Source organism: Panicum virgatum, chromosome 9N (genome assembly GCF_016808335.1).
Source record: "Panicum virgatum strain AP13 chromosome 9N, P.virgatum_v5, whole genome shotgun sequence".
In the NCBI taxonomy this organism is placed as follows: domain Eukaryota; kingdom Viridiplantae; phylum Streptophyta; class Magnoliopsida; order Poales; family Poaceae; genus Panicum; species Panicum virgatum.
Window position 1 is genome coordinate 38,251,243 of NC_053153.1, and position 25,053 is coordinate 38,276,295.

Below are 25,053 nucleotides of genomic sequence, written 5' to 3' on the forward strand. Positions count from 1 at the left end.
CGGCCACGCCAAGCGGTTCGATACAGAATTCCTCATGATGACAGGACTCCGCTAGGACATGAACCGCGTGTTCACCACCGCAGGATGGTCATGCTTCACCGACATCACCGAACCAGATTCGCACCTTCTCACCATGGAGTTCCTGTCTACACAGCATATCGAAACCATTGGAAAAGAAACTATAATCCACTTCCACTTTTTCGACGAGTTCTTTGAAATGCCACCCAAAGACTTTAGTAATGCGCTAGGCTTCAGTAAGAAAAGCATATTAGAAGCTAATGCATTAACTGAATATGACCGTAGTGCTTGGTGGAATGAAATCTCAGATGAACCAGTGAGTAGTAAGAACAGCAGTCTCCATCCATAATCCAACTCTGAGGGTTCTAGCCAAGTACCAAGCCATGGTAGTATTTTCCCGAGCAGACCTCAGGCTATGTAGTTCCTCGGAGCTCATGTGCCTTTATGCTATGGCAAAGAAGATTCGCTACTCACCTATCATGGGCATGGTCGCACATTGGTAGAAAATGATCACGTGCAAATCTCCCATCGACATAACCTCACTGGTCACCCGCATTGCGCGGTATGTCGGTGTTTTGGAGAATGCACAAGTCACATATCTTCCCATGACAGATGAGTACCGAACCTTCATTGGTCTGGACCACTTTGTTCATGCGCACATGATGCGTGAAGGTCCTGGGAACTCAGTCTTCATGTGCTATCTGGGGTATGAGAGGGAGTTCGAGCTTCCATGCCCGAAACTCTCGCTCTACTCCGTGAAGCGTCTTACCCTCCAGATGGAAAAGAAGGAGCCAGCATGCCACAGCACAGCTGGCCCTATGACACGTGGCAAAGTTCGGCATGACGCACAGTTGGCCGAGGGTGGCACATCATGGCAGGCAGGCAGGCACATCCCGCCAGGCAGGAACTTCTCGCCAGCCAGGAGTTTCACGACAGGCCCGTGCTTCCCAGGAAGCTGGACCATCACACGCTGCACCCTCACCAGATGCCTCAGCATAGCATCACCCAAACACCACTCACATGAGCTTTGAGGAGGCCTACGGGTTTTACAACCAGGGTGGCCAGCCCTCGTACCAGCCTGAGGGTAGCACAGGGTTTGGGCACGGCCAGGGGTTTTACTACCCCTCGGGCATAGACACCTCCCATGGCCCGCAGGTTGGCCCGTCTGCGTCAGCACGCTTTGAGTACGACAACCCGCACACACGGGGGCTGTCGGATCTCACTGCCCGCACAGGTGCCATAGAGTTACGTCAGGAGGAGTTGGGACACAGCCTCGATCACAACACCAGTCTCACATAGGAGAGTTGGGGATGATTTCCTCCATGTCCTACGATTGGCACCATGGTGCATTCTACGCCCCCCCCCCCCCCGCCACAGCCAGACCAGTAGCCCCGAGCTTCGTTGAAGCTTGGGGGAGAGATCGTCAGTACCCAGGTAAGTCGTCATACCCGCTCGTTCCGTTCAAAAAAAAAGATAATTGCCATGCTCAGAATAAATGTGTGGAAATATGTGCAAACTCTTATCTTAGAAATGATGAATAGTTGCTCTGTTTGAGCTTTGCATGTGCCCGTTTATAGCTTTTTACTTGTCTAGTACTAGAGCTAGTTGGCACATAATAGACACAATTAATCTATTTGTGTGGGAGCATTTAACATGATTTCTAAGTCTAAATTGTTGTGGGATTCGAGATGGCCTACATTGGAATTAAAACTGTCTACCTCAGTAAGGGAAATTCTCGGAGTAATATTAAAATATGATAAGGTTTCCCTGTTGGTTTACATGTCCCATCCAGAGCCATAATGACATTTCATACATGAGCTACATAGGCTATCTTGATTTACTTTGAGCTTTGTCGAATGGTGAGTTCGCTTGAGAAAAGGTACTTGTCATCTACTGGTCTTTCTCCTTTGTGTATCCATTTCATTGCTAGCCTCAGAGTGTCTGGTATGACAATTACCTACTCCAGGTATTGTCATCCACTACCGCTAGACAATTCCACCACAACTCAGCCCTAAATCTCCACTGTGTGCCTATCCACTTCCAAAAGGGTCAAAATTTCTTCAAAAGCTCCCTCTGAAATATTCTGAAATCAAGAAGGACATGAGATTATCTTCTTAAAAAAAATAAGAAAAGAAAAAGAGAAGAAGAAAGAAGAAGTGCTCATGATCCTTAGCAAAAGTAGTGCAAAAGAGGAGTTTAATAAAATAACCCAAAAATATTTCCAAAGTGTGAGTCCATTTCTCCCTCTCCCCTGAACATTTGTGACTCCATAAGATCGGAATATGATCAAGTACCTATCTCTTGCGAACCACTCTTCGGCTCGGCAACACAGGTAATCAAGGTATGCCACACTCTTCCTACCCAAAACTCCTGATATCAGCCTTAGATTAGGAAGAATTTGGTCAAGTTTCGACTTGGTGAGGATTATACACCTTGAGCGATTGAGAGTACCTTCAGGGAACCTTAATCATTTGCACATCTAAGAAATACTCCGAGAACGAACGAACAGGGAAAGCAGGAAAACATTCCGGTGAAGGTTGTTCAGTCCTCCAACCGCTCAAGACAAGGGATGAAATGTGAAATAAGCCCCATCATCCAGAACATATAGGTATGAGCCAACTTACTCGAAGTACATATGGATAGAGTAATATGCTGTGCACAGGGTATCTGCAGAGGGCGAACATTGACGCAACTCCTGATCCACCGAGCCTCAGTGGTAAGTTTTGCTCGAGGACGAGCAAAAGTTTAAGCTTGGGGGGTGTTGACGGCCATTATCTCTCGTTTTGACTGTCAACTTCTCAGGAATAAATTGAGTTTTGCACTATGTTCCATGTATATTTTATTTGATTCTAATAAGTTCCACAAGTTTTGGATGAGTTGTGTTTGCAGGAATCCAAGGTCCAAAGATGGTCGAAATCAGAGAAAATCCCGACCGCCCAGTACATTCCGTGCCGACCGGCCTGAGGTTCCAGATGTGACATGTCCATAAGGTTCCAGAACAAGGTGAACTTTTCATATCCTGTTGGTGGACCCGGAAGGCACAAGGATCAACCCAAAAGCCCACCTGCCAATGCCAAGAGCGTAAAATGAGGAAGACAACCAGTCTAGAGGCAGTGTGGAGCGTTGATGTGCAACGTTGGTGAAACGGAGGGCCGAGAGGCCCCAGGACCAGGCCGCCCGGCCTCCCCCGGGCCGCCCGACCAAAGATACCAGAATCTAACGAAGATACCCGAAGTACCGACGTCCAGGAGGGTTCAGAGGCCACCCATAGAAGGTCGGTGGCCATGTGGCACAATCCTAGGCCAGCCGGCCTAGGTTGGGCCGCCCGACCCCACCTTTCAGCCTCTTGGCTCCCGGCTTCGTGTGGAAGTTAAGCACCACCTCTACAGTTGCGTGCACCTGGCGCCAACAGAATTACCGGCCTTCTACCAACCTTGGAAGCCTATAAATACCACTTTCCCCCTCACTTGTAAACACACACTCAAAGGAGCAATTCTCTCTTCTCAAGTCTAGAGTAGGTTAGTAGTTGGGTGTTAGAGTCGAGTCGAGCTTGTCTCAGGGATCCGGAGTCGTCATCGGAGCTCGGTAAAGCTCTTGTATTTTTTTCTTTGACTATTTTTAATATAAATTATCTTTTTTATTTATTTGAGTCAGCTTTACTTTCCACGAGTATTTATCTCTCAAGTACTTGTACTTGTCTGCGGGAGTAAGTTTTACCCCTAGTTCAGTTTATGTTCTCTTTCTTGCTTGTCAGAGTTAGTCTTACTAGTTTTCTCACCCATACTAGTGTAACTCAAGTTAGTTCACTTGGTTGAGGGGGATTTCTCTTGAAGGCCTCAAGAGAAATCCCAGTACCGAGAGCGGACGTGGTGTCTGACTCAATCACTATTAGAAAACACGCCAAAGGTCCACCCAAAAATACCGGAATGAAAATGAACCGATACCTATGCTAGTTTTGGGATCGATGGAACCTATAGATGAGCCTTAGGAACCGGTTGGTAACACCAACTGGTACCTAAGGCTCTCCATTGGTACTGAATGGTAACTTTTCCATTAGTACCGGGTGGTACCACCACCGGTGCCTATGGATGAGCCTTAGGTACCGGTTGGTAACACCAACCGGTACCTTAGGAGCCTTAGGTACCGGCTGGTGTTACCAACTGGTACCTTAGGGTCCTTCACAGGCTATTTCGAAAGGAAAATATCTCTCTTTCTATCACATGTGTTGTGTAGATGAGATGGTAAGAGAGGTACGTGCGAGGCAAGAGATCGCTGGTTCGAATCCTAGCTACACCGCGTTAATATTTTTGTTTGACGAGAGCCTTAGGCACCGGTTGTTTTACCCAATGCCTAAGGCCCAGACTTTTGGTCTCGGCTACGGAGTACCGGTTTGAAAAACCGGTACCCAAGAGCCTCAACAATCGGTACAATAAGCCTATTTTCCAGTAGTGAGTGCTAGCTAGAAAGTGTGTTCCACCCTACAGTACCGCAGTGGTAGGCGGCAAGTGGTGACAGCCTTGTCCGTCCTTCGTAGTCAACCACATTCGGGTGTTTTCATAGCAGTAGGATTGCCAAAAGTATGTTGGACCCCTTCTCACCCCTGTCTGCGCCCTTCGCTTAGGCCGCCGAAGTAAGCTCCTAGTTCCGACTTCAAGTTAGAGGCTTAGATTAGTTCTAGTGAGGCTAGCTCAGTAGTTTAGAAGTGTTTCAGGAGTCCTTTCTCGCTCGTTGTCCTCCGAGCTGCTACCTCTCTAAGGTATAGAATCTCCTGTGTGTCGCACGGTCATAGCCTGGCCACTTATCTTATCAGTTATCTGGCTTACCCCTGCTGGATTAGTCGGTCGGTAATTTCAATAAAGGTTATCACTACGATTTATGATACACTTTACCATAGTGCTTCTCTGAGGATTTTCACGATACCCTGGAATACTCCGATCTGGTTGTCTGATCTGGCGGTCCAATCCTTCTCCTTTTCTTCATGTGTACGCCTAAGTACAACCAATGTAGAGCATTTAGGTAGTATAAAATTCTAATTTATAGATGCATGAAATGTAGTAATAAGTGAGTTCACCTGTTGTTGTAGTTTCTTTGCACGACTTCGCGTAATTGGTCCTTTCGTTACTTGATCATGTGTAGCAGTGGTTGAACTTGGTGTAGTCATGAATGAGATGTCCTCATCAAGTTTATTGCCGGCTGGAGCCTCCAACTGGCACTTAACCGCTTTGAGGGGCACTGTGCGCACCACCCGGAACTAAATTAAGGCGTTAGTACCGCACCAAAGTGCGACCGGTACTAACGTGAGTAGATGAATGTGCTATTTTTTAAAGTGTAGGCAGATCCCTTGTATCTTTTCGTGTTTCTTTTGTACACCGGGAAGCAAATTTGGCAGCTCATTGCTATGTGAAGATGCCGACCATTAGTAAGACCATGTGGTCTAGTTTTGGTTATGCCCCAGACTGGCTTTGTAAGAACCGCCCAATTTGCCCTCGGTTTAGGTGAAATTTTTGATTAATCCTTTAAGATGAGGGCTAGCACGTGTCCATCTCTCGACACGCCACATGCTAATCCACACCTTGGAGGCATTTAACCAACACAATTCACCTAGAACGAGAACAAACCCGGTAGTCCTGGTACGTGTTTGCCACATGCCCAGGATTAAGCACACGTACCATTATACAAGCGCGTACATTGCCGATGATCCACAAAGAGCAATTTTACACACTTAATATTACAAGTTTGATATAGGAGGGTTCAACTAACTTCCATTACAAACCTTGGGCTCACGAATACCATATTAAACAGGAACTTAAAATTTATTGTATTTACATGCTCTTACGGAGTTCCATTACGATAAAACCTACTACGATGATGATGTCTTGCTCAGGGACACCATCCCAACCTCAACGACCTACTCCTCCCCCGTACCTGGAACGGCGGGGTAGAAGTGGCCGAACACCACTTCCGGTTCACCTGCAACTAGGGTTAGAAGCACCCTGAGTACAAAGGTACTCGCAAGACTTACGCGATTCAATAAACAAGGATCATGCAAAGGCTCAAGTAAAAGCTTTAAGATTAAGTAATTATTGCACTAGCATGAGCTCTCTAAACTAACACCTAGCAAAATTAATTAATGTTGCCCGAACCCCCATTAAATTTTAGTAGAACATACTAGGAATAACATAGTTATTCCCGAGTTACTAAAATCCATTCCAACATGTCCGCACTTCTACGAGGAGTTCATGGGATAAAGAGCGTGCTCATAACCGAGAGTGTGGCAATTCGAATTGATTATAACCTTGCAAGGGTGTACTACTTTACCCACACGGCACAAGGACCATGCGACTCACCCAACCGGCCAAAGTTGGATAAGGGGGTACCCGCGTCAACCGTTCCCAACAAGGCTCGATCATTGAAATTTTCACACCTAGCTTATGCGTAGAGACTTAGTTTCCACCGGGGACATCTCTAAACTTTCCTACACATAGGTCCACCCGGGGACACCTCTAAGCCTCTCTGCATAGCCCTTAGTCACGTATCTAGGACTGCACATCAATGATCAAGTTAAAGAAGGTAATTGGCTCATCTGTACCATTATATTGGATATGTGGTAGCACGGAAAGGTGCTCAAAACCGACGTCATCCATGGATGGTTCTTAATCGGTCCAAGCGGACTATGCCCATGTGACTTCATTCTCTAGGCCCTACCTTTCCGCTCGAACCTCGATACTGCATCCACTTGCCCCAGTTGCTCAAGTGCGATCAAGGATAATCAGGTAAGTGTGATACTCCAAACCATTCCTTTCGAGCAAGCAATATGAGTATTCTAAGCAGGGCTAAGCATCTAGTCAGATTAAGTTATTAACTGTCTAATAAGTGACAAGGACATGGATAACAATTCAAAGAAGGGTAATGCAAGAGAGTAGGTACCAAAATGCAATACATGCATACTATATAACCCCATATTACCCGGTGATGTAACTAACTAACTCAGATTAAATAGGAGCAAGGAATCATGCTTAGCTGCTTGCCTTGGATAGCTTCGGACTCGACCACGAACTGGACTCCGGGTTCAGGCTCGACGGACTCGGCAGGCTCAACGGGTTCGTTCTCCGACGGTTCAGTCACTATAATGCATGAATGAGATGCCAGAATTAGCATGATGCCATGATTGTGCAAGAAATGCTATGCATGAAATGAGATGCATGCATTAGTGTGATACCCTAGATTATGCAAGGGTGATAAGACATGCATAATGAATGGCACATATGCGATGATGCACAAACGTAACACACGCGACGACAAACAATCACTATCGTACACGCGAACAGAAAAAGCTAGATCAAGAATTAGCAAATAAATTATACAGAAAGCATAAATCACAAATTAAATTGAGCATGCAGAGGACATTACAAGGAACTCATGAAAATTGGTTTTGCAGTAAAAGCATTTTCGTATAATTAATCATAAATATATTAATTTTCAGCTACTCTAAATAAGATAAATTGTGAAAGGCATGCAAACTCAACTAAACAAATCTAAGAAAATTATCATAGAAACTAGGCAGGAACACAAGGCTAACAAAACTGGTTTTGCCATTTTACCACTTTCCATCGCAAAGTTCTATATTAAACCATTTTTGGATAGAGCAAACGAAAACACACTAAAATCTTAACAAACAACAGTGAAACAAACAAAACAACATTTTTCCTAAGTGGATCTCAGCGATACGAACCCAACGAAATGAGTTTCGTATTTTTCCGAGGTTTGTAGAATTTTCTACGCATTTTTCAACATTACAGCACAAATCAAGAAACCCTAAACGCTAGATCCACCCCACGGCCAGCCAGCCCTGAGGCTGACAGACGGGGCCCACGGGCCAGCGGCCCACCAGCCCGAGTCAAGGCCAACCAGGGGCCTTGACCCGCGGCGGGGTGCGGCCACGGCATCGCGCGTCGGGCGTGGCGACGGCGAGCGGCAGCGGCGCGATGCGGCGCAGTGAGGCGAAGCCGGAGCGGGGTAAAGGGCGCACATACGGGGTGGAGGGAATGATGGCGAAGCTCACCAGCGGTGGCGCGGGCAAGGAGCGGTGACGAGGAGGCGGCGGGACAACGCTAGGCGGCGGCGGACAGCGAGCTCCGCCGGGGCGCCTGCACGACGAAGGAAAGGACCGAGTGAGGAGGGGATTCAAAGGAGGAGGGTGAGACGGAGCTCCCCGCACGAGGAATCGAGGAGAGACCGACCGGAGACGATGAATCGACGGCGGCGAGGGAGCTTGGGGCGGCGGCAATGGAGGGCTAGGGTTTGGGGAAGGGGAAAGATGGGGCCGGGCTCTCTAAATGGACAAGGAGAGGGCGAGGGGGCAGACTCGACGCGGATAAGGACGCACGCGGAACGAGGATTGCTGGCGCGTGGCGCGAGGATGGCCGGCGGCGGCGACGTGTGCGGTGCGGCGCGCCGAGCAGAACAGAGAGAGGAGATGGAGAGGCTGACGGGTGGGCCCGGCGAGGAAAATTTTATTTATTTCTTTTTTTTCCTTGGGCTGTGACAGGCTTTTCGTAGTTCTGCCGTGAGCCAATAAAGCTCCTGTGATTTGCCCTAAAAACTCCGACTGAGCCACGACGCCGTCAGAGTGAGTCTGTGATGCTGTGAAAACTGAAAAGGATGCAAAACAGTGAAGCACAGATGTCGGTGCATGTGCAGCACAATGTATTGTACTAGACTTTCCTTCAGAATGTTAGGATCCATCGTACTCAATTAGTAGCGAATATAATCGTATCAAATTTGTACGCATGTTGCGAGTTGTGACTGTCCAACCGGGCGCAAGCGCAATATATAAAAATAATCGCTGTCATGGGAGATAGTTATTTTCATTGCCACTCCTTGGTCATTTTCATTGCCACTCCTTGGTCATTGTACCGCCCATCTGGGCGTTTTAGTGCACAGATATAGGATTTAGTGCCGTATATACAAATAGTGCAGCTTATAACAAGAATATACAAAACAATACGGTTTCAATTGTTGGCTGTTTACAATCCTCTCTAACCGTTGCAAAAACTTGTCCTGTACTCAACACGTGGCACCACGTGACGCTGGGCGCGTGACTGAGTTGCAAATGCCGCAATATATGCTGATTTATCTTCTCTGGAAGTTTATAACCTTGATGGAAGTCGCATATATTGCAAAGAAGAAAAGAGAGAAGCAAGCAAGCACTGCAACTGTGACACCAGCCATCCCCTGTTTGAATCCCAAGCTTTCCTCCAGGAATTCCTGCACTGTCCCATCGAAACCAGGGCCAACTATCCTTGTCTGCACATCGCCCAACTGCGATGTAATGATACCTCGCAGGGTCCATGCCACTGGGCAGATGTAATAGAACCAGATCCACCAACCTGGGATTCTCTGCATGAATGTCAAGAGAAAAGAGGAACTGATAAACATTGAAATGAAGGATTCTCTTATGTTAAACCATCAACTGCATTGACCAATGAAGATGGATGCACCATACAAACTAACATTGGAAAAACAGGTAACCTAAACTTTCAACAAAATCAGTGTTTGTGGGGTCAGAAATCTTAGATTATATTCTACAAACAAATTCTTAGTTTGTACAAAGTCTCATAGGAATGCAGAAATTTTTTGTGTCAGATTTTAATAGTATAAATAGTAAATAACAATTCAAAGCATCATAATGTTAATACTTCAGTAACTTACAGATTGGGGGATGAGGAACCCAGAGAGAAGATTCCACAAGGAGTAAAATGCTGACGATACTACTGCTGCCATTTGTTGGGTTGGGGTCAACCCTACCGCCACCATTCCGTAGAAAGTGAAGTACGTGAAAGTAAGGAACATGAAAACAAGATATAAAAGCAATTTTCCTGAAAATAAAGGTTGAGTTTATTAGGTTACAAACAGTACAAAACATACAAGAAGTCCTTCAATGAAGAATGGTTTTCCTGGATGACAAGTAACTTGCCTATGTTCCTTTCATAATTGATCATGAAGTAAGTGATGAGGCCAAATATAAGTGTTTGAACTGCAATGTAAGGAATCTCTACAAGACCCTGTTGATTTCAAGCATTGTTAGACACTGGGATCTATAGGGACAACAACCAAAATTGACACGAGCAAAAGCCAACGAACCTGTGCAGCTGCATATGGGAACGATGAGTACATTCTAGCAGCTCGTTCCCTGTAGTAGACTGTCCTCTCAGTGGACACGACAGGCTGCACAGATGATGCATTATTTACACCAAGAAACAGGCATGCCGCATAGAGAGCTCCCATGACAAGCATCAAATCTTCCGTTGTTTCTCTGCATAATTATTGGCATTAGCATATGAACCATGTTCTCTGAATGCGGCCTTTATTTGTAAAATAGACTAGCATACATTTCAAGCAGGACATGGAGTTGACATTCTTATCTAACAGTCAACAATGCCATGTCTAAGCTCATCGCATTTCTCAACAAAAAAGTTCTTGAGTTCACATTTCGAATGCCCAACGTATTCCAACATCCTCTCAACTCTTCATTAATAAAACTTGAAACAATTAAGAAATACTTCACCCAAATAAAAGTTATTTAGGGCCTTGGCGTGGCCTCAAAGGTGACACACATATACTAGTGATTTAAGTAAATTAATTAATAAATTTTAAATAAAAAGAATAATATATATTATGAAATTAGTTGCTATGATGGATATAGTAATGCTGACCTTATGGTGCCCATTTATTGATTGATTATTCATACACTTCTTGTGGTTAAACTAAACAAATTTTGATAACCTTTAAACGACTTACATTTTGGATCAAATAGAATAAATCAAAAAAAGGTAGGTATGTCTTATCACATAGCTAACCGAACATTTTTATTTACATGATCACAATTAACGAAATTATCTCTGATCTTTCTTCATTGTTTTTTATTTCACAGTATGAAAAGTATTATTTTAATGTCATTGTAGGATTTCAAGGAGTGAGACTCTACCACATTTGTTGTTTGCTAAATTTTCAAGGCTTATTTTATTTATTCAACATGGACTTTTGTCTTTTGGGTTTCATCTCTAGCCTACCCCAACTCGCTTTGGACAAAAGGCTATGTTGTTGTTGTTGTTGTTGTTGTTGTTGTTGTTGGATGGTTGGAAAAAACTAAGTTAATAAGTAGAACTTCAGCACAAGATACAACTAGACACAAGTAAAGAACAGAGGCCCAAGAAAGAAAAATTTATGGTTTTTATTCAAGTGATAAGCTAGGCATGGAAGTATATTGATATCAGATGGAGCAGTAGACACGCATACACATCCCATCTTACATTACTTAACTCCTACATTACAGTCATGAGAAGGCAATGGCATCCTTATGGCCTCGGCAGACATTATGACTGCTAGGATGTTATATGGTTTCAGACAAAGATATGGAAGGGAAAATCATTTGGTGGGCCATAAATAACAATGGCCATGAATAAGGCAAAGTTGCAATGCTTGTTGTGTGTACCTGATACTTTTCATAACAATGAAACAGGTTGTTCAGTTTTCTTATTACACTAGTGTTTTTGGGCCATTGCATTGTAAATATTATGATTTAAGTCAAAAATGTGAATTTGAAATGAACGGAAAACTGGAATAGGCCTAAGATAAAGATATACCTTTTCATTCCAACGTTCCAAAATATTGATCCGAATATGACAGCAGCAATGGCAGTGAAAAATAGTCGCACAACATTGTACTCTGGACTTCTCCAGTAAATAAGGCTTTGCTTACGCAAGCATGCTCTGAACTGAGTTAGGAAGTTCTGTGAAAACTCTGATGAGAATTCCAAAGGCTTCATGCCATAAGCTGGAGCACTTAATGCTTCAATTATCCCTTCCACATTCCTAAATTATAGTGGACAAGTTTGTTAAACTAGTTCTCAAAAGTTGCATAAATATTGTATGCCTTTACAAAAAAAATGTTTGAAAGCCAACCAGTTAGGTCAGAAAAACAACAACAGGAGCATTATTTGGAGTCCAGCAGGAATCACCTGAATTGATCTGAGTTCTTGTACAATGTTGCAAAATCTAAACCAAGGCTCTCTTCACATGCCTGTGTGCTGACCTCAAGCATCCAGGTTGCTGGATTGCAGCCTTCAGGGATACGAGGAACCCCGGGAATGGACTGTGTTGACAACACATTATGAACTTATGATTATATAAATGTGAAGAAAAATCAAATGCAAACAAGTTCAAAGATCAAGATTTTATTTGCTTCCAATCCATGTTTGTGGAATTGTTTTCAAAAAATCGATTATGTATAAAGGCACTACCTTCTATTACCTAAGTATTTACCCAAAAACATTAATTTGTATGAGAATATAAAAAGCTATTGCATATTTACATGCACTAGTTATCATATATATGAGATGCTTCCCTCAACAGTTGGTGCTAACTGCTTCAAAGGGGCCGATATCAGTGCTAAAAATCTTGGAGTCAATGATGCAACTAATATTTCTTTGTGATGTGATAAAAACTCCGCAGAGAAAGCTGATCTACAATTGGATGTACATGGGGAGGAATTTGTCTATAAAGAGACGAACTTGAAAGATATGAAAACAATTAATTCATCTCATTTGCAAGATCGAAAAAAACTAATCCCTATCTTTCTATAGATATGAACCGAGCCTAGCTTAATTGGGTGTTGTACGCCTAGACCACCCAAGTTCGAGTCCTTATTGAGGTGAATATGAGCGCCTATTTTTTTGCTTATAAATCCAACTAACTCCTCGTTTCACCTAGTTTTTTCCCTCTTCAAAGATTTCAACTCTTAACAAAAACGTCTATAAATCCTTTTTAAAGAAGTCATGCAATGCAATGTAAGCCAATATTCTGAACTGGTTATCTGATTACCTAAGATATAGTCATTGGCCCTGTTTGTTTCCTGCTCAGATTATATAACCAGCTTACACATGCTAGATTATATAATTTGAAATAAACATACCTTGGACAGCTTATGGGATTATGATAATCTGGGGGTATAGATAGATTATTTAAATCCAAAGAATAATCTGTGGTGTTTATTGTCCATGTGCTTACACATGCTAGATCATATGAGATTATACAAGATAATATAATCTAGAGGGCAACAAACAGTCCTTTATTCCTAGGCTACTTCAGATAATCTACAGCTCTAAGATGTACTGATACCAACAGTTAGCATGGCTTCTGTTATGCTCAGTTGCAATGGTGTCTTATTGCCTGAGCATAAATATGCCAGTACAGTAGCAAATAATTCTAAGATGACCTAGACCTAGATTTTAGTCCATGTATTTCATCACTATGTAAGAAATTTTTAGTACACTGAAAGACAAATGATTTAAGTGGTATAATTTTAAACTACAATACATGCAAAAAGTATTATTAATACAAGAAATACTGTTATGTAACATTATCTAGATATCTTAAACCTTTATTAGAAAAAATTGTTGCTTAAAATCCTTTGTGAATTTAAATGGAGATAAAAAGAGCAACCTGAAAATAACCAATCATGTCAATTGAGTTGACACCCAGAGAACCACCATATATAACACGGCCTCCACGTTTCAGAAGGAGGAGCTGGAACCAGATGAGTAGTCAGCAAAGGGGTACCAAAATGGTAAGCAACTGCCAACAGATACAAAAACACAAAAAATGTATGCCTACCTCATCAAAGGCTTCAAAGATATCAATACTGGGCTGGTGTATAGTGCAAACAACAGTTCTCCCAGTATCAACAGTATTTCGGACAGTACGCATCACAATGGCAGCTGCTCTTGCATCCAAACCAGAAGTAGGCTCATCCATGAAAATAATTGAAGGATTTGCAACTAGCTCAACAGCTATTGTAAGGCGTTTCCTTTGCTCTGTTGACAATCCAGTAGAACCCTGTCTCCCTACTAATGCGTGTCTCAGTTGATCAAGCTCTACCAAAGCCATAACTTCCTCAACAAATTCCTGCAGGAAAATTGGAAGTGTGCATCAACTCAAATAACTATGCGCTCCAGAGTAAAATGAGTTTGTGCAAGTATGAAACATACATGTCTTGTTTCTCTACTTATATCTTTTGGAAGCCGTAAGATTGACGAAAACCATAAGGACTCTTCAACAGTCACTTGTGGTGAGTGGATATCATTTTGCTCAACATATCCTGCTATCCTGGCAAAGGTTCTTTGTTCTTTCTTATGTCCAGAGATCCTGATATCACCTTCGATATATCCGCCTGTTTTTCTGCCAGCTAAAACATCAAGAAGGGTTGTCTTTCCAGCACCACTTGAGCCGACCAGTGCTGTTAGAACACTGGGCCTAAATACCCCGCTTACTTGAGACAGTAACTGTAGTCTTTTTTCAGGTACACCCTTTGCTTTTATTTCCTATTTATTTAAATATTGACTTAGCCGAGGAACATCTATAATAAATATATATAAACGAATAAAAAGTATAAGAAGAATAACCTTGGGCATATCAACAAAATAGTTCACATTGTGAAACGTCATTGTTAGAGGTAGAAATGGTAGTATCATTCCCTTGTTAAGTTCGCCTTCAGTCTGTCCTTTAAACTCATAATTTCTGCCGTTATTTTCTGCAATTCATTTCAGGGTAGAGGTTGTTCCTTATTACTTCCAAAGTACTGAAATCATACATACAATGCGAATAATTGAACTTCTCAAATACGGAAGAGAGTTGCTTATCATTTGTTAGAACAAGAGAAGAAAATTGTACAAGGCCAGAGCCTTGCAAAACATTTACATCTTTCAAGCCACAGCCTTAAGAATCAATCTGACCAAGAGAACGACTAAGCAAAACACACCTAGCCTATTCCCAAAATCAGATTCCAGAGCCTTGGCTCCAAGTACACTCTCCATTCTAAAACGTAAGAGATTTTAGTTTTGTCCAAAGCCAAAGTTCTCTAACTCTGAGCAAGTTTCTACAAACTTGGTCAAAGTTAGAGAAGCTTTCTTATAATATGTTAAAGAAGTTTGGCTTTTGACAAAACTAAAATCTCTTACATTATGGAACAAAGGAGAGTACAAAGGTACAATGAACGTTTGAAAAATCAATAGACCACTCAATCATAAATAGTACCATCCATTAACTCTAAATAATTACTCCCCACATTCAAAAAATTATTTTATTTCAACAGGTTCATCAAAGTTAAACTTTTAACCATTTTTTCTCACATAACTTGAATGTCTAGCTACCAAGAATAATTGAAATAATCTGTTGTACAATTTTACTGTGCTAAACATTCTTGAATATTGTTTAATAGTTGGTCAAAATTTACAAGTTCTGGCTTATATAAAATATAATATACGCCTTGCACCATTGAACAGAGGGACTAATATTTAACTTCACAGGTGTTTAGAATGAGAATATACAACGATAATCTCATTATGAAAGAAATATGTGTTAGGTAAAAGCAAGTATCATGTGCTCCCTTGTAAAAATGAGAAATCACCTATAATTACTTGTCCATTGGATACATTATCAATTCCTGCATCATCTGTTTCCTCAGAATCGGATGGGATCGTTGCTTGGGCCTTCCCTAGAGCTTAAAAGAAATTACAAATTTTGTTTGAAAATCCAATCAGCTTGTACTGAAGAAAAACTTTAGAAATTAGAAATAAAATTTCATTTCTACACTTACGATTAAGGAATGTCAAAGCAAGAGTAAATAGACCATTGAACAAGACAGCGTAAGCCAATAAAGCACCAACTCCAATCCAGTACCAATAATCTTGTGTAGGGAGATTGTGTGAAATAAGAACATTGGTTCCAACTGTACTATTGCTGCCAGCAACTGATACCTGTAATGAAACATGAGAGAACAAAATATGGCAACTAAAATATAAATAAAGAATGTAAAATGATCCTTCTGGTAAAAGATAAAGACTCAATAGAATATGCGCAAGCAGTTGGACCATATTATGTTTGACACTCAATATGAGAAAATTGAACAATACATAGTTCCACCATGCAGAAAATATATAAAACAATATATTGCTTAAAACTATAATATCATTCAATTTTGCTATTAGGACCTTTCTTCAGCATACTTTGAAAAGTCAAAACCAGGAGATAGAAAAGGTGATTCATTCAAACAGACCTTTGACCATCTGGATGCTGAGAATTCATTAACTGAAATAGCACGTTGTCCATACATTAAGGGAGAAACCCAATAAGCCCACTGCCACCATGGTTTTATAGCCTCTTTTATGCAAAATAGTAGTAACAAAATCAGAATATGTCGCATTGAAAGTAAAAAAATCATTCCTGATCAATAGGGAGGTAAACCTGCTAACTCTTCTCAGTACTAACTATCATGTCAGGAACAGGTAAGGTTTCTAGCAGAATTAAGCATATCACAGGAAATAAACATATAAACACTGACCTTTAGGAACAATAAACCCTCCTAAGAGAAAAATTACCAATAAGGCAGCCGATCCAAAAGTATTAGCAATAGTCATGTCTCGTGCTATAGCTCCCATCATCCGGAAAAGGCCCAAAGCCATTTGATGTACAGAGAACAACAATAGCATAAAGCGAAAGAATCTGCAGAAAATTTGTATTATTCTGACATGTCCAAATACCAAAGTAGAATTCAGCCTACAGGTGCGTTGGTGGTCGGTACCTATCAACAGTAGGCGCAAAGCCTACTGTGTAGTAAACAACACATGACCAAACTACTGCTTCAATAAGAGAATACGGAATTCTTAGTATCCAATTGGGGATTGAGAAAGCCCATGCAGGATGAAAGTAATTGTCTCTGTGCTTATAGAACACTGGAAGCCGTGAAATAGTAATGGGCAGCTCAGTAAAACCATTAAACATCATATGAACAAGTCCATAAAACAGGCATGACAGATAAAGATTCCCATTTTGCTCATCAACAGGGTGTAATCTTGTACGAAGAAATATTGTGCATGTGAATACCCCGACAAAAGCAACCTGCAAAAAATTATGCCATCATTTATCACATGCATGTGAGGAGAGTAATGACCTGCACCAATGCAACCCGACAAAATATCCAACATAATTAAAGAGAAAGTAAATATTTTTGTTCTTTTGTTTGCAAAATAGATGATTTCCGCAATTTGAATCCCAAGAATGTTAACTTTTTTATTGAAATGATGCACAGATAATATTATTGTATCTTTGCCATTACCTATTACTCCTCCATTCCAAGTTATAGGTCATGTTAATTTGTTTAGATACATAGCTTTTGTTATGCACCTAGACATACACTATGTCTAAATACACAGTAAAAGCTATGTATTTATGAAAAAACCAAAGCGACTTATAATTTGGAATGGAGGTAGTACATGAAAGTGTGCTTCAAACAAGGGCACATTTCTTCCACAGTTAAAAGAAGTAGAATATGTAATAAACAGATAGTACTTATTTTAAAATCTTACATCTGGATAAGAAATATGTGGCTAACCAATATAAAAGAGAAGGTAAAGAAGAATTCTTCCTTGAGCTATCAATAATTTTCATTTTGAATAGGTAACAAAAATTATCATTCACACATCAGCTCTATATTACTGCTTATAATGTAACTTTGATCCATCTACCATTGCAAGAATGAGATGGATCATGGAGCTATATAATCTGTTTGAACATTGCAAGGCTTGACCCAATGAAAATGGACAGTTTACAGGAAAAAATATTTCCCATATTATGTTTGATGGATGATAATATTGTTTAGATAAAAAACAAAGCCACCAGAAAATTATGTAACATTATATACAGTGATACTGGATACGGCTTGGATTCTTCAAGTTACATTGCTAAGAAATTATAAAAAGTTTAGTAAAGAGACACATGAACGTACTTGGCATGTCCTGAAAGTGTAGAGGAAACGGTTGCGACTTATTAAAATAAGCTCCCTGGCAAAGCATGCTCTAACAAGGCTAAGCTTTGATACTGCAAACTTTGATCTTGCAAGCGCCTGATGAGAATTTGTGCCAACATAATATGGATCACTTAAAGTAGAATCTAGAGATCTGCCATACTGGGATTGCTTAAATGCAGAAGCCATTGTCGACGCAGAAATAAAAGAATACTGTTTTGACTTGTCAGACCAGTACTGAGCTTGGTCTTTCCTTGATGTCACCTAATAATAAAATTAATTGAAAGTAAATTCTTGCATGCTGTAGGCTTTATGTTAGAATTAACAGGCACTATGCAATACCTCTTGGAGAAAATCTGCAACTCCCTTACGAGGTGGCAGAGAAAATCCTAATGATTTGAAATAGTCCACAACATGCACAATGGGGCCTTGATAAATGATCTGCCCTTCTGAGAGAAGAATTAGATCATCAAATAGATCAAATGTCTCTGGTGCAGGCTGTAGAAGTGACATCAGCACAGTAGCCTCCATCTCATGAACAAAGTTCCTCATGCACTTAACTATTTGAAAAGTTGTTGAGCTGTCAAGACCTGTTGATATTTCATCCATGAGAAGGGTTTTTCTAGGGCCAACAACCATTTCACCTGCAAAAGTACAGCAATTTTATTACAAATGTACCATATAATTTTTAGAATTCTATCATGACGCTGTTTAAGTTGGAGTGTTATCACTTTAGTTATGGCACTACATATGAATCTTATCGCCTTATGTAGTGTTGTAATGGGAGGATTGAGATAGCTTGGGGCTGGCATATACCTCCGGGTTAACTTACATAAAAGCAAGCCAAAAGGTAAATGGGATTCAATGCAAACGTGGGTCCACTACGCATCATGGAGGGTGGCAATAAGTGTATTTCAGATGCAGGGTGATGACCTTATCTCTTAGTTCATATTTCTTAGTCTAAAATCTTTCCCCAAGATTATTTAGTAAGGGTTGTATTTGTTGATGGGCCTCAGTGAGTCATTGGATTAATAATGTAAATGGAATAATAAGACATTATATCCTCTCTAAGATGAGCCAGTTCTCTTTTACCCATGAACTAAGAGGAACTATTTGGAAGAAAATCAGTGGGAAATGTCGAAGGAGACAAAACAGGCTGAAATCATACAAACCTGTCGTGACTCGTTTTTTCTGACCACCAGAGACACCTCTTGCCATGTCAGTACCAACAGGAGTATCAGCACACACATCCAATCCAAGCACTCTCAGCACATAGTCTGTAACAAGATTGTGTTTTTGTCCTCCAACTGATGCTGTCTGACCATGCAGAACAAAACATTATGCAAATAAAGAAATGAAATATGAGAACTTTACATGTGAATTAGACAAGAACCTTCATAAAGGCATCTATTTCTGGAGACGGTCTTATGCCTCTCTTGTTTTCAAGATCTAGTAGATCCTTCAAGCACTCTACACATTTCAAAAATGTGCATAAGACAAAGAACTCGTAAAGTGGCAGCACAGCTGCTACATGTTAACAAAATATGCACTTCTATAAGAAGCATCGAGATAGATTTTAGCAACAAAATGTTACAACAGCCTAATAACATGAAAACTAACTTTGAAGTGAGCTTAAAGTTTTTTATCAGTGAACATTTATGACAAACATAAGCAGATAGTACTAGATTCTGCATTCTTAAGGAGAGTTCACCATCTGTGATACTTGTGATAGGCAAAAAGTTAAAACATGTGTGTATCCTCACAGAATTTGCAAGCTTCAGCTAGTCTTGAAATAACAACCAGGAAGATGGCTATTAATACAATGATACACAGCTCTCCTTCATGTTCAAGAAGACGAGAAAAAACACCAGGAAGATGGCTTGTCTTGTTGATTGCCCCTTAGGTTTGCTTAATTTCTGGAAAGGTTCATCCTATGAAAAAGAACATGCACTCATGCTAGTTTGGGTCGACTAGAAGAACCTAACCTTTACTCCCTCCGTCCTGGAATGTAAGGCCTAAGTCAAACTGTCCTAAGTTTGGCCAAGTTTATTGAGAAGAGTTATAATATTTTAATGTCATATCAGAATAATTAGATCCATTATGAAATATATTTTCATAATTTACTTATTTGATGTGTTAGATGCTAACATTCTTCTCTACAAATTTGGTCAAACTTAAACTACTTGGAGTTAGGACAAAGCAAAATGCCTTACATTTCAGGACAGAGGGAGTAGTATGCTAATTACAATTAATCACCTTATAACTAAAGTAGAATGCATTTATGGAGAGGGACAAGTCATTCAAATGTGAATTACTAACTGAACTAAGGTAGTGTTTGCCTGTTTGGTTAGGCAGATTGTAACGTGATTTGTTTACAGAGGGTAATAGATCTCGTTATCTACAATAGATGGTTTGGTTTTCCAGTAATCGGATCACACTATTATCAGATACGGGCGTTCATAATACCGAGGGGCGGAGCTACTCAGGACAGTGTGGGTGCACATGCACGCACGGAATTCAAAAAAGTACTTGTTGCTATTAATTTTTCACCACTTGTGCACCCCCCCCCCCCCCCCCCCAAATTAGAAGCCATGCACCCCCTAAGTTGATCAGATGCAAAGCTGCATCAGCCTACTTTATTATTTTGAAATACAGTAGCAAATAAACTTGTGCACAAGCTAGGAACTTCCTAGCAGCCAACTTGATGCAGTAACAAGCTAGAAACTTCCTAGCAGCCTAGCCAGGATCGCAGACTCTAAGCTTCTTTCCTATCATCATTTGGTATTTGTGCTTGGCCATATTCTTAATGCTTCCTTTTTTGTTCAACTTTCATGTTCTTTCATTAATTCCTTATTGGATCAATTTTCAGATCTTCCAAAGTTCTAATTCAATAAAGAAAAATAGATTAGGTACACATGAAGAGTTTTATATGCATATGTTATGAGAGAGACGAAGAAAACTTGAGTGATTAGATGGTCAGAGGTGGTCCCTCTGTGTCGAAGATGAAATCCAAGGTTTGACACCGTGCATGTCTTATTTATATTTTTACCACTCTGTAGAAAGCAATGCACCTAACGATGGTGAGGAGCTTGATGGTGAGACTTCATCATTGTCAAGATTTACCGATCAAATTCCTGTACATGCTGATAAGATTATTTTCTTTATGCACGTACACATAAATATGAACATCGAAATATGTATTTAAAAATTAATATACATTTCTGAGCTATTGGCTGACAACGTTAATCATGCAAATTTTGTATAACCAAACATGGTATTTTACCTTTTTATGGGAAAAAATATAGTACCATTCGTTCTAGCTTCGCCCCTGATAATACCACCACCACCCAAGCACTATCTGATGCATGCGTGCAGAAGCTTTAGACTAGCGAGTCTGTACGAAGTATATACTATGCATGCATGCAGCAGCTTTGCTTATGCGCAGCAGCAGCAGCAGCACTGAATGGCTTTGCTCTTGTTGACTTGGAAGCGCAGGCAGCAGTTTGAGGATTCGTTTACGTGGTTGAACCAACCAAACTCTGTTCACTATTACTTCTTTTGCGTTACAAGCAGTATCTGATTCCGTTTGCGTTTTATTGCAAATCTTGAACCAAACACTACCTATGGCATGAAAAGTCTAAATGAAATTTTGTTCATAACCTTAGGTATTCACAATAGAACTAAATAAGGTATTTCAAAGTATAAGAAAAGGGAACCTAACCTTGCCAGTTTTCACTTGCACCCTGGCATCTTGCAGCAAAATCTAAAGTTTCTCTCACTGTCAACTCTCCAATATGATTGTCTGTCTGACTGATATAAGCAGAAGTTCGTTGTACAAAAAATTCCATGAGAGAAATTCCATTGTATCTCACTTCTCCATTTTTCTGTTGGAATATGATAGAGATAATGGAACAACAAAATATGATAGATTGGTTAGGCAACTAGTTTTCTTGGCAAACCATTAACGCCTCCTACAATCCCACAAAAACAACAGTCATAAACACAATGAGAGATGGCAAGGTCACCTTTAGCTGAGGATCCAGTTTACTGGCTAGGGCCAACAAAAGTGTTGATTTCCCAGATGAAGGTGGTCCCAACAACAATGTCATTCTTCAACCACAAAAATTAAAACAAGAGTACAGCATCAACAATTTGACATTACAAACTTCATAATATGAGTAAATGTGTGCATGGAATCCATGTCACTAAAAATATAATGGAATACAACTATTCAGGCACACAAAAATGGGTTACAAGTTTCTAATGCAAGAGATTAAGGCTATTTTGCAACAACAAAAATCAAAAGCGGTGACATTAAAGATGGCGGAGACCACAAGATCAATATGAGTTGTGTCAAGCACTGTTGTGAATGTGGATGATTTGAACTCCATTCTTTTGATATTCATATATAGATATTGAGAACGAATAAATGATGAATGATTACCCATGAACTATCACTAAATGAGATTACATTTCTACATTCCGTAGGAAACAAGTCTAAGCACATTAGGCATCAAATACAATTGCTATCTTTGTGCCAAAACACATGCACCAAAATCGAAGTCCCAGCATCAGATGTGATTACATTTATATAGAACCATGCAGTAAGAAGTATTGTTTCTTACCTCCCAGGTCTGACAATGCCACTAACATCATCCAAAATAGTGAGCTTGCGCTTATTAGGACGTAAAAGGTGGCAGGTGATTAGAAGTCTCTGAATGCACGCACAAGGTACAACATATGTATCAATAAGGGCTACAGCGATAACAATTAATAACCAAAAACAAGCGTACATAATAGTCATGTAAACTACAGTCATTAGAAAAATCTATGTATATGATATAGTCATAATGAAAATGATACAAGGAAGAGGATATTTTACCAGTGTATATACGGGTTTAGTGCTGCTATAGCAATTCTGTGATGCACTGATGTCATCAAGTAACCATCATCTATTTAATAGAGTGACTGTATCAGCACGAAATGACCAATTTGAAATGTTGAAAACACAGCCTCATCTATATATAAAGGCTCCTGGTCATACTGGTTCAAAATCGATAACATCCTGATGCCTACTGTAAATATGTCCGAGCTAACAATTAGTTTTCCAATTTGGTTGCATCTGGTAGCCGTAAGTACACGTGACAAGATTTAAGAATCCCATCGCAAAGCAAACTGGCAACATCTGAAAACTAGCGCCCAGCTTAAAGTCCAGATATGGACAGTTCATTCACATGAAGCACATCCGATCAATGAGATCTGCTAACTTTACCCTACCGGCCTACCCTGCCCTTCTTCGACCAACCAGGCAGGCAGGCACCACATGAAGCACAAAAACCTTGCACGGTGTGTAACGGTGTAGTACCTCGGCAACATCGTGGACGTAGTTGACGAGCGTTGGCAACGCCCGTCTGCCGACGTGTACCTCCGTGGATACAGTGAGGTTGCGGAACCTCACCTCCACCCGCGGCACCTCCAAGCCCACCCTGCACGACCAGGCAGTTGGGTTCGTAGTTAGTAGGTGAATCTGTAGGATACGAATCGATCTAGTATGAAAACAAATTGAGCGCGGAATTTCCGTACGCGTCAAAGCGGGCCTTGATGCCGTGGAGGAGGTTGGCGTTGTCAAGATCGGCAGTGGCGAGCGCCCTGCGGAGCACGCGTTGGACCTCAGGCCGGTCGAGCCTCCGCACGTCCACCACCTTGCCCTCTCCCGCACCGCCTCCTCCGCTGGTGCGGGCGCCGGCGCTGTCAGGGTCGGGGAGGACGATGGCGAGGTTGCGCCGCTTGGCGAAGGGACGCTCCTCGATGGCCGCCCAGAGCAGGTCGGCCTCGTCCTCCTCCCGCGCCCTCCTCTTCTCCTCGTCCCCGGCCTCCACATCCACCGCCACGTGGTGCTGGACGCCGCTGGCCGCAAACGCCATCGCCCCACGCCGCCGCCGCGATCTAGAAGTGAGTGGGGTTTTTGGTTTCGGCGGAGAGGAATACGGAAGGGCCGTGTGCTAGCGGGGTATATATATAAAGCAGGCTGGCGAAGAAAGGGAGGAGAGAGACGGCCAGGCACCGTACCACACGCACCAGAAGCTAGCGGAGGCGGTTGTATCTCCTATGACACGTGTCCCTCCCTTCTAGAAGCTCCAGCTGGAAGCTCGGAGATGCGCCCTGTTTCCGGGACTCCCGCATCGGGAGGGGAGCGCCGTTCTGTGTGGCATTCCTAATATAGCGTAGTGACTAAGTGGGGCGTCAGATTTGCGCAGCAGTCCCAACAAGTCCGTGGGCGTATTAAATTAAAAATTGGATCAAGATGGGGCGTGACACTGTTCTTTAGAACCCGTTCCTTAGATTTTCTAGTTCAAAATGTTTGGCCCTTTACCACCCCTACGTATGCGCGCGGGCGTCCATCCTCCGGCAGGGGATGCACCGCTCCGCGTGAGCTGGTGGTCATTGCCAGTAGGGTTTTGAATTTCGTTTGTCAAAAATTTCGGACATGGCCAAAATCACCGAATTTCGCGAAATTTCACGAAATTTCGGCCGAAATTCATTTTTAGACTATTTTTAAAAATACTTTTAGATATATTTAAATTATTATTTTCGAAATTTTCGAATTTCGGAGGGGGCGAAATCACCGAATTTCGTGAAATTTCGCCGAAATTTTAAACACTGATTGCCAGTGTAGGCATGGGCAGCGTTGCTGCTGGCTCGGAGCCGGACTTGCTCGGTTGCGGCTGCCGTGCCGGAGGCGGTGGCTCGGTGGCGAGGAGAGAGCGAGCTACGGCGGGCGCTTTTTTAGATTGGAACCGTCCAGTGCCGTGCTCAGCTGCTACGTGCCGACGTATATCTCTTCACTAGCAGCTTGAGCTTTGGTTACCTCGCCGTGGCACTGGCACCGATCTCCGATCCTGGGGCACCATGACACAGCTTCTTTAGTTCTTTTCTCGTCCACAGCAATGCACGTATGTTGTGTCACTGAGTCCATAGATAAGATAGATTTGTGCATCAATGTTTACAATTGACCTACCCCGGCCCTCCCGGTACATTGCACGCCCAAAATTCGCATGCATGACCCTTGAACTTTATGGATTGAAGCATGCGCTAGCTACTTGATTCATATTGCCATAACCATACAATACAAGGACTATTTTTGCATTATTTTGAACAGATGAACTTGCATGTATT

General features: G+C 41.7%; 1 protein-coding gene across 2 annotated transcripts; it reads right to left on the bottom strand.

The window, feature by feature from the left end:
* Positions 1-8,888: 8,888 nt before the first annotated feature.
* On the bottom strand, positions 8,889-23,839 carry LOC120692823 (ABC transporter G family member 51-like). 2 transcript variants are annotated; one of them, XM_039976222.1, is made up of 24 exons: positions 23,461-23,839; positions 23,243-23,363; positions 22,503-22,591; positions 21,903-21,987; positions 21,599-21,761; positions 19,271-19,347; positions 19,050-19,194; positions 18,220-18,521; positions 17,860-18,141; positions 16,657-16,973; positions 16,417-16,577; positions 16,132-16,235; positions 15,673-15,832; positions 15,484-15,570; positions 14,480-14,607; positions 14,066-14,398; positions 13,692-13,982; positions 13,521-13,604; positions 12,038-12,171; positions 11,664-11,891; positions 10,162-10,333; positions 9,995-10,082; positions 9,730-9,896; positions 8,889-9,417 (listed from the first exon to the last, which is right to left on the bottom strand). In XM_039976222.1, exons 1-24 carry the CDS (start codon positions 23,799-23,801, stop codon positions 9,151-9,153), a joined length of 4,326 nt encoding a protein of 1,441 aa, XP_039832156.1. In that variant the 5' UTR covers positions 23,802-23,839; the 3' UTR covers positions 8,889-9,150. The 2 variants fall into 2 exon arrangements, with proteins under 2 accessions (XP_039832156.1, XP_039832155.1); XM_039976221.1 differs by having other exon boundaries at positions 15,484-15,576.
* Between the last annotated feature and the right edge of the window lie 1,214 nt (positions 23,840-25,053).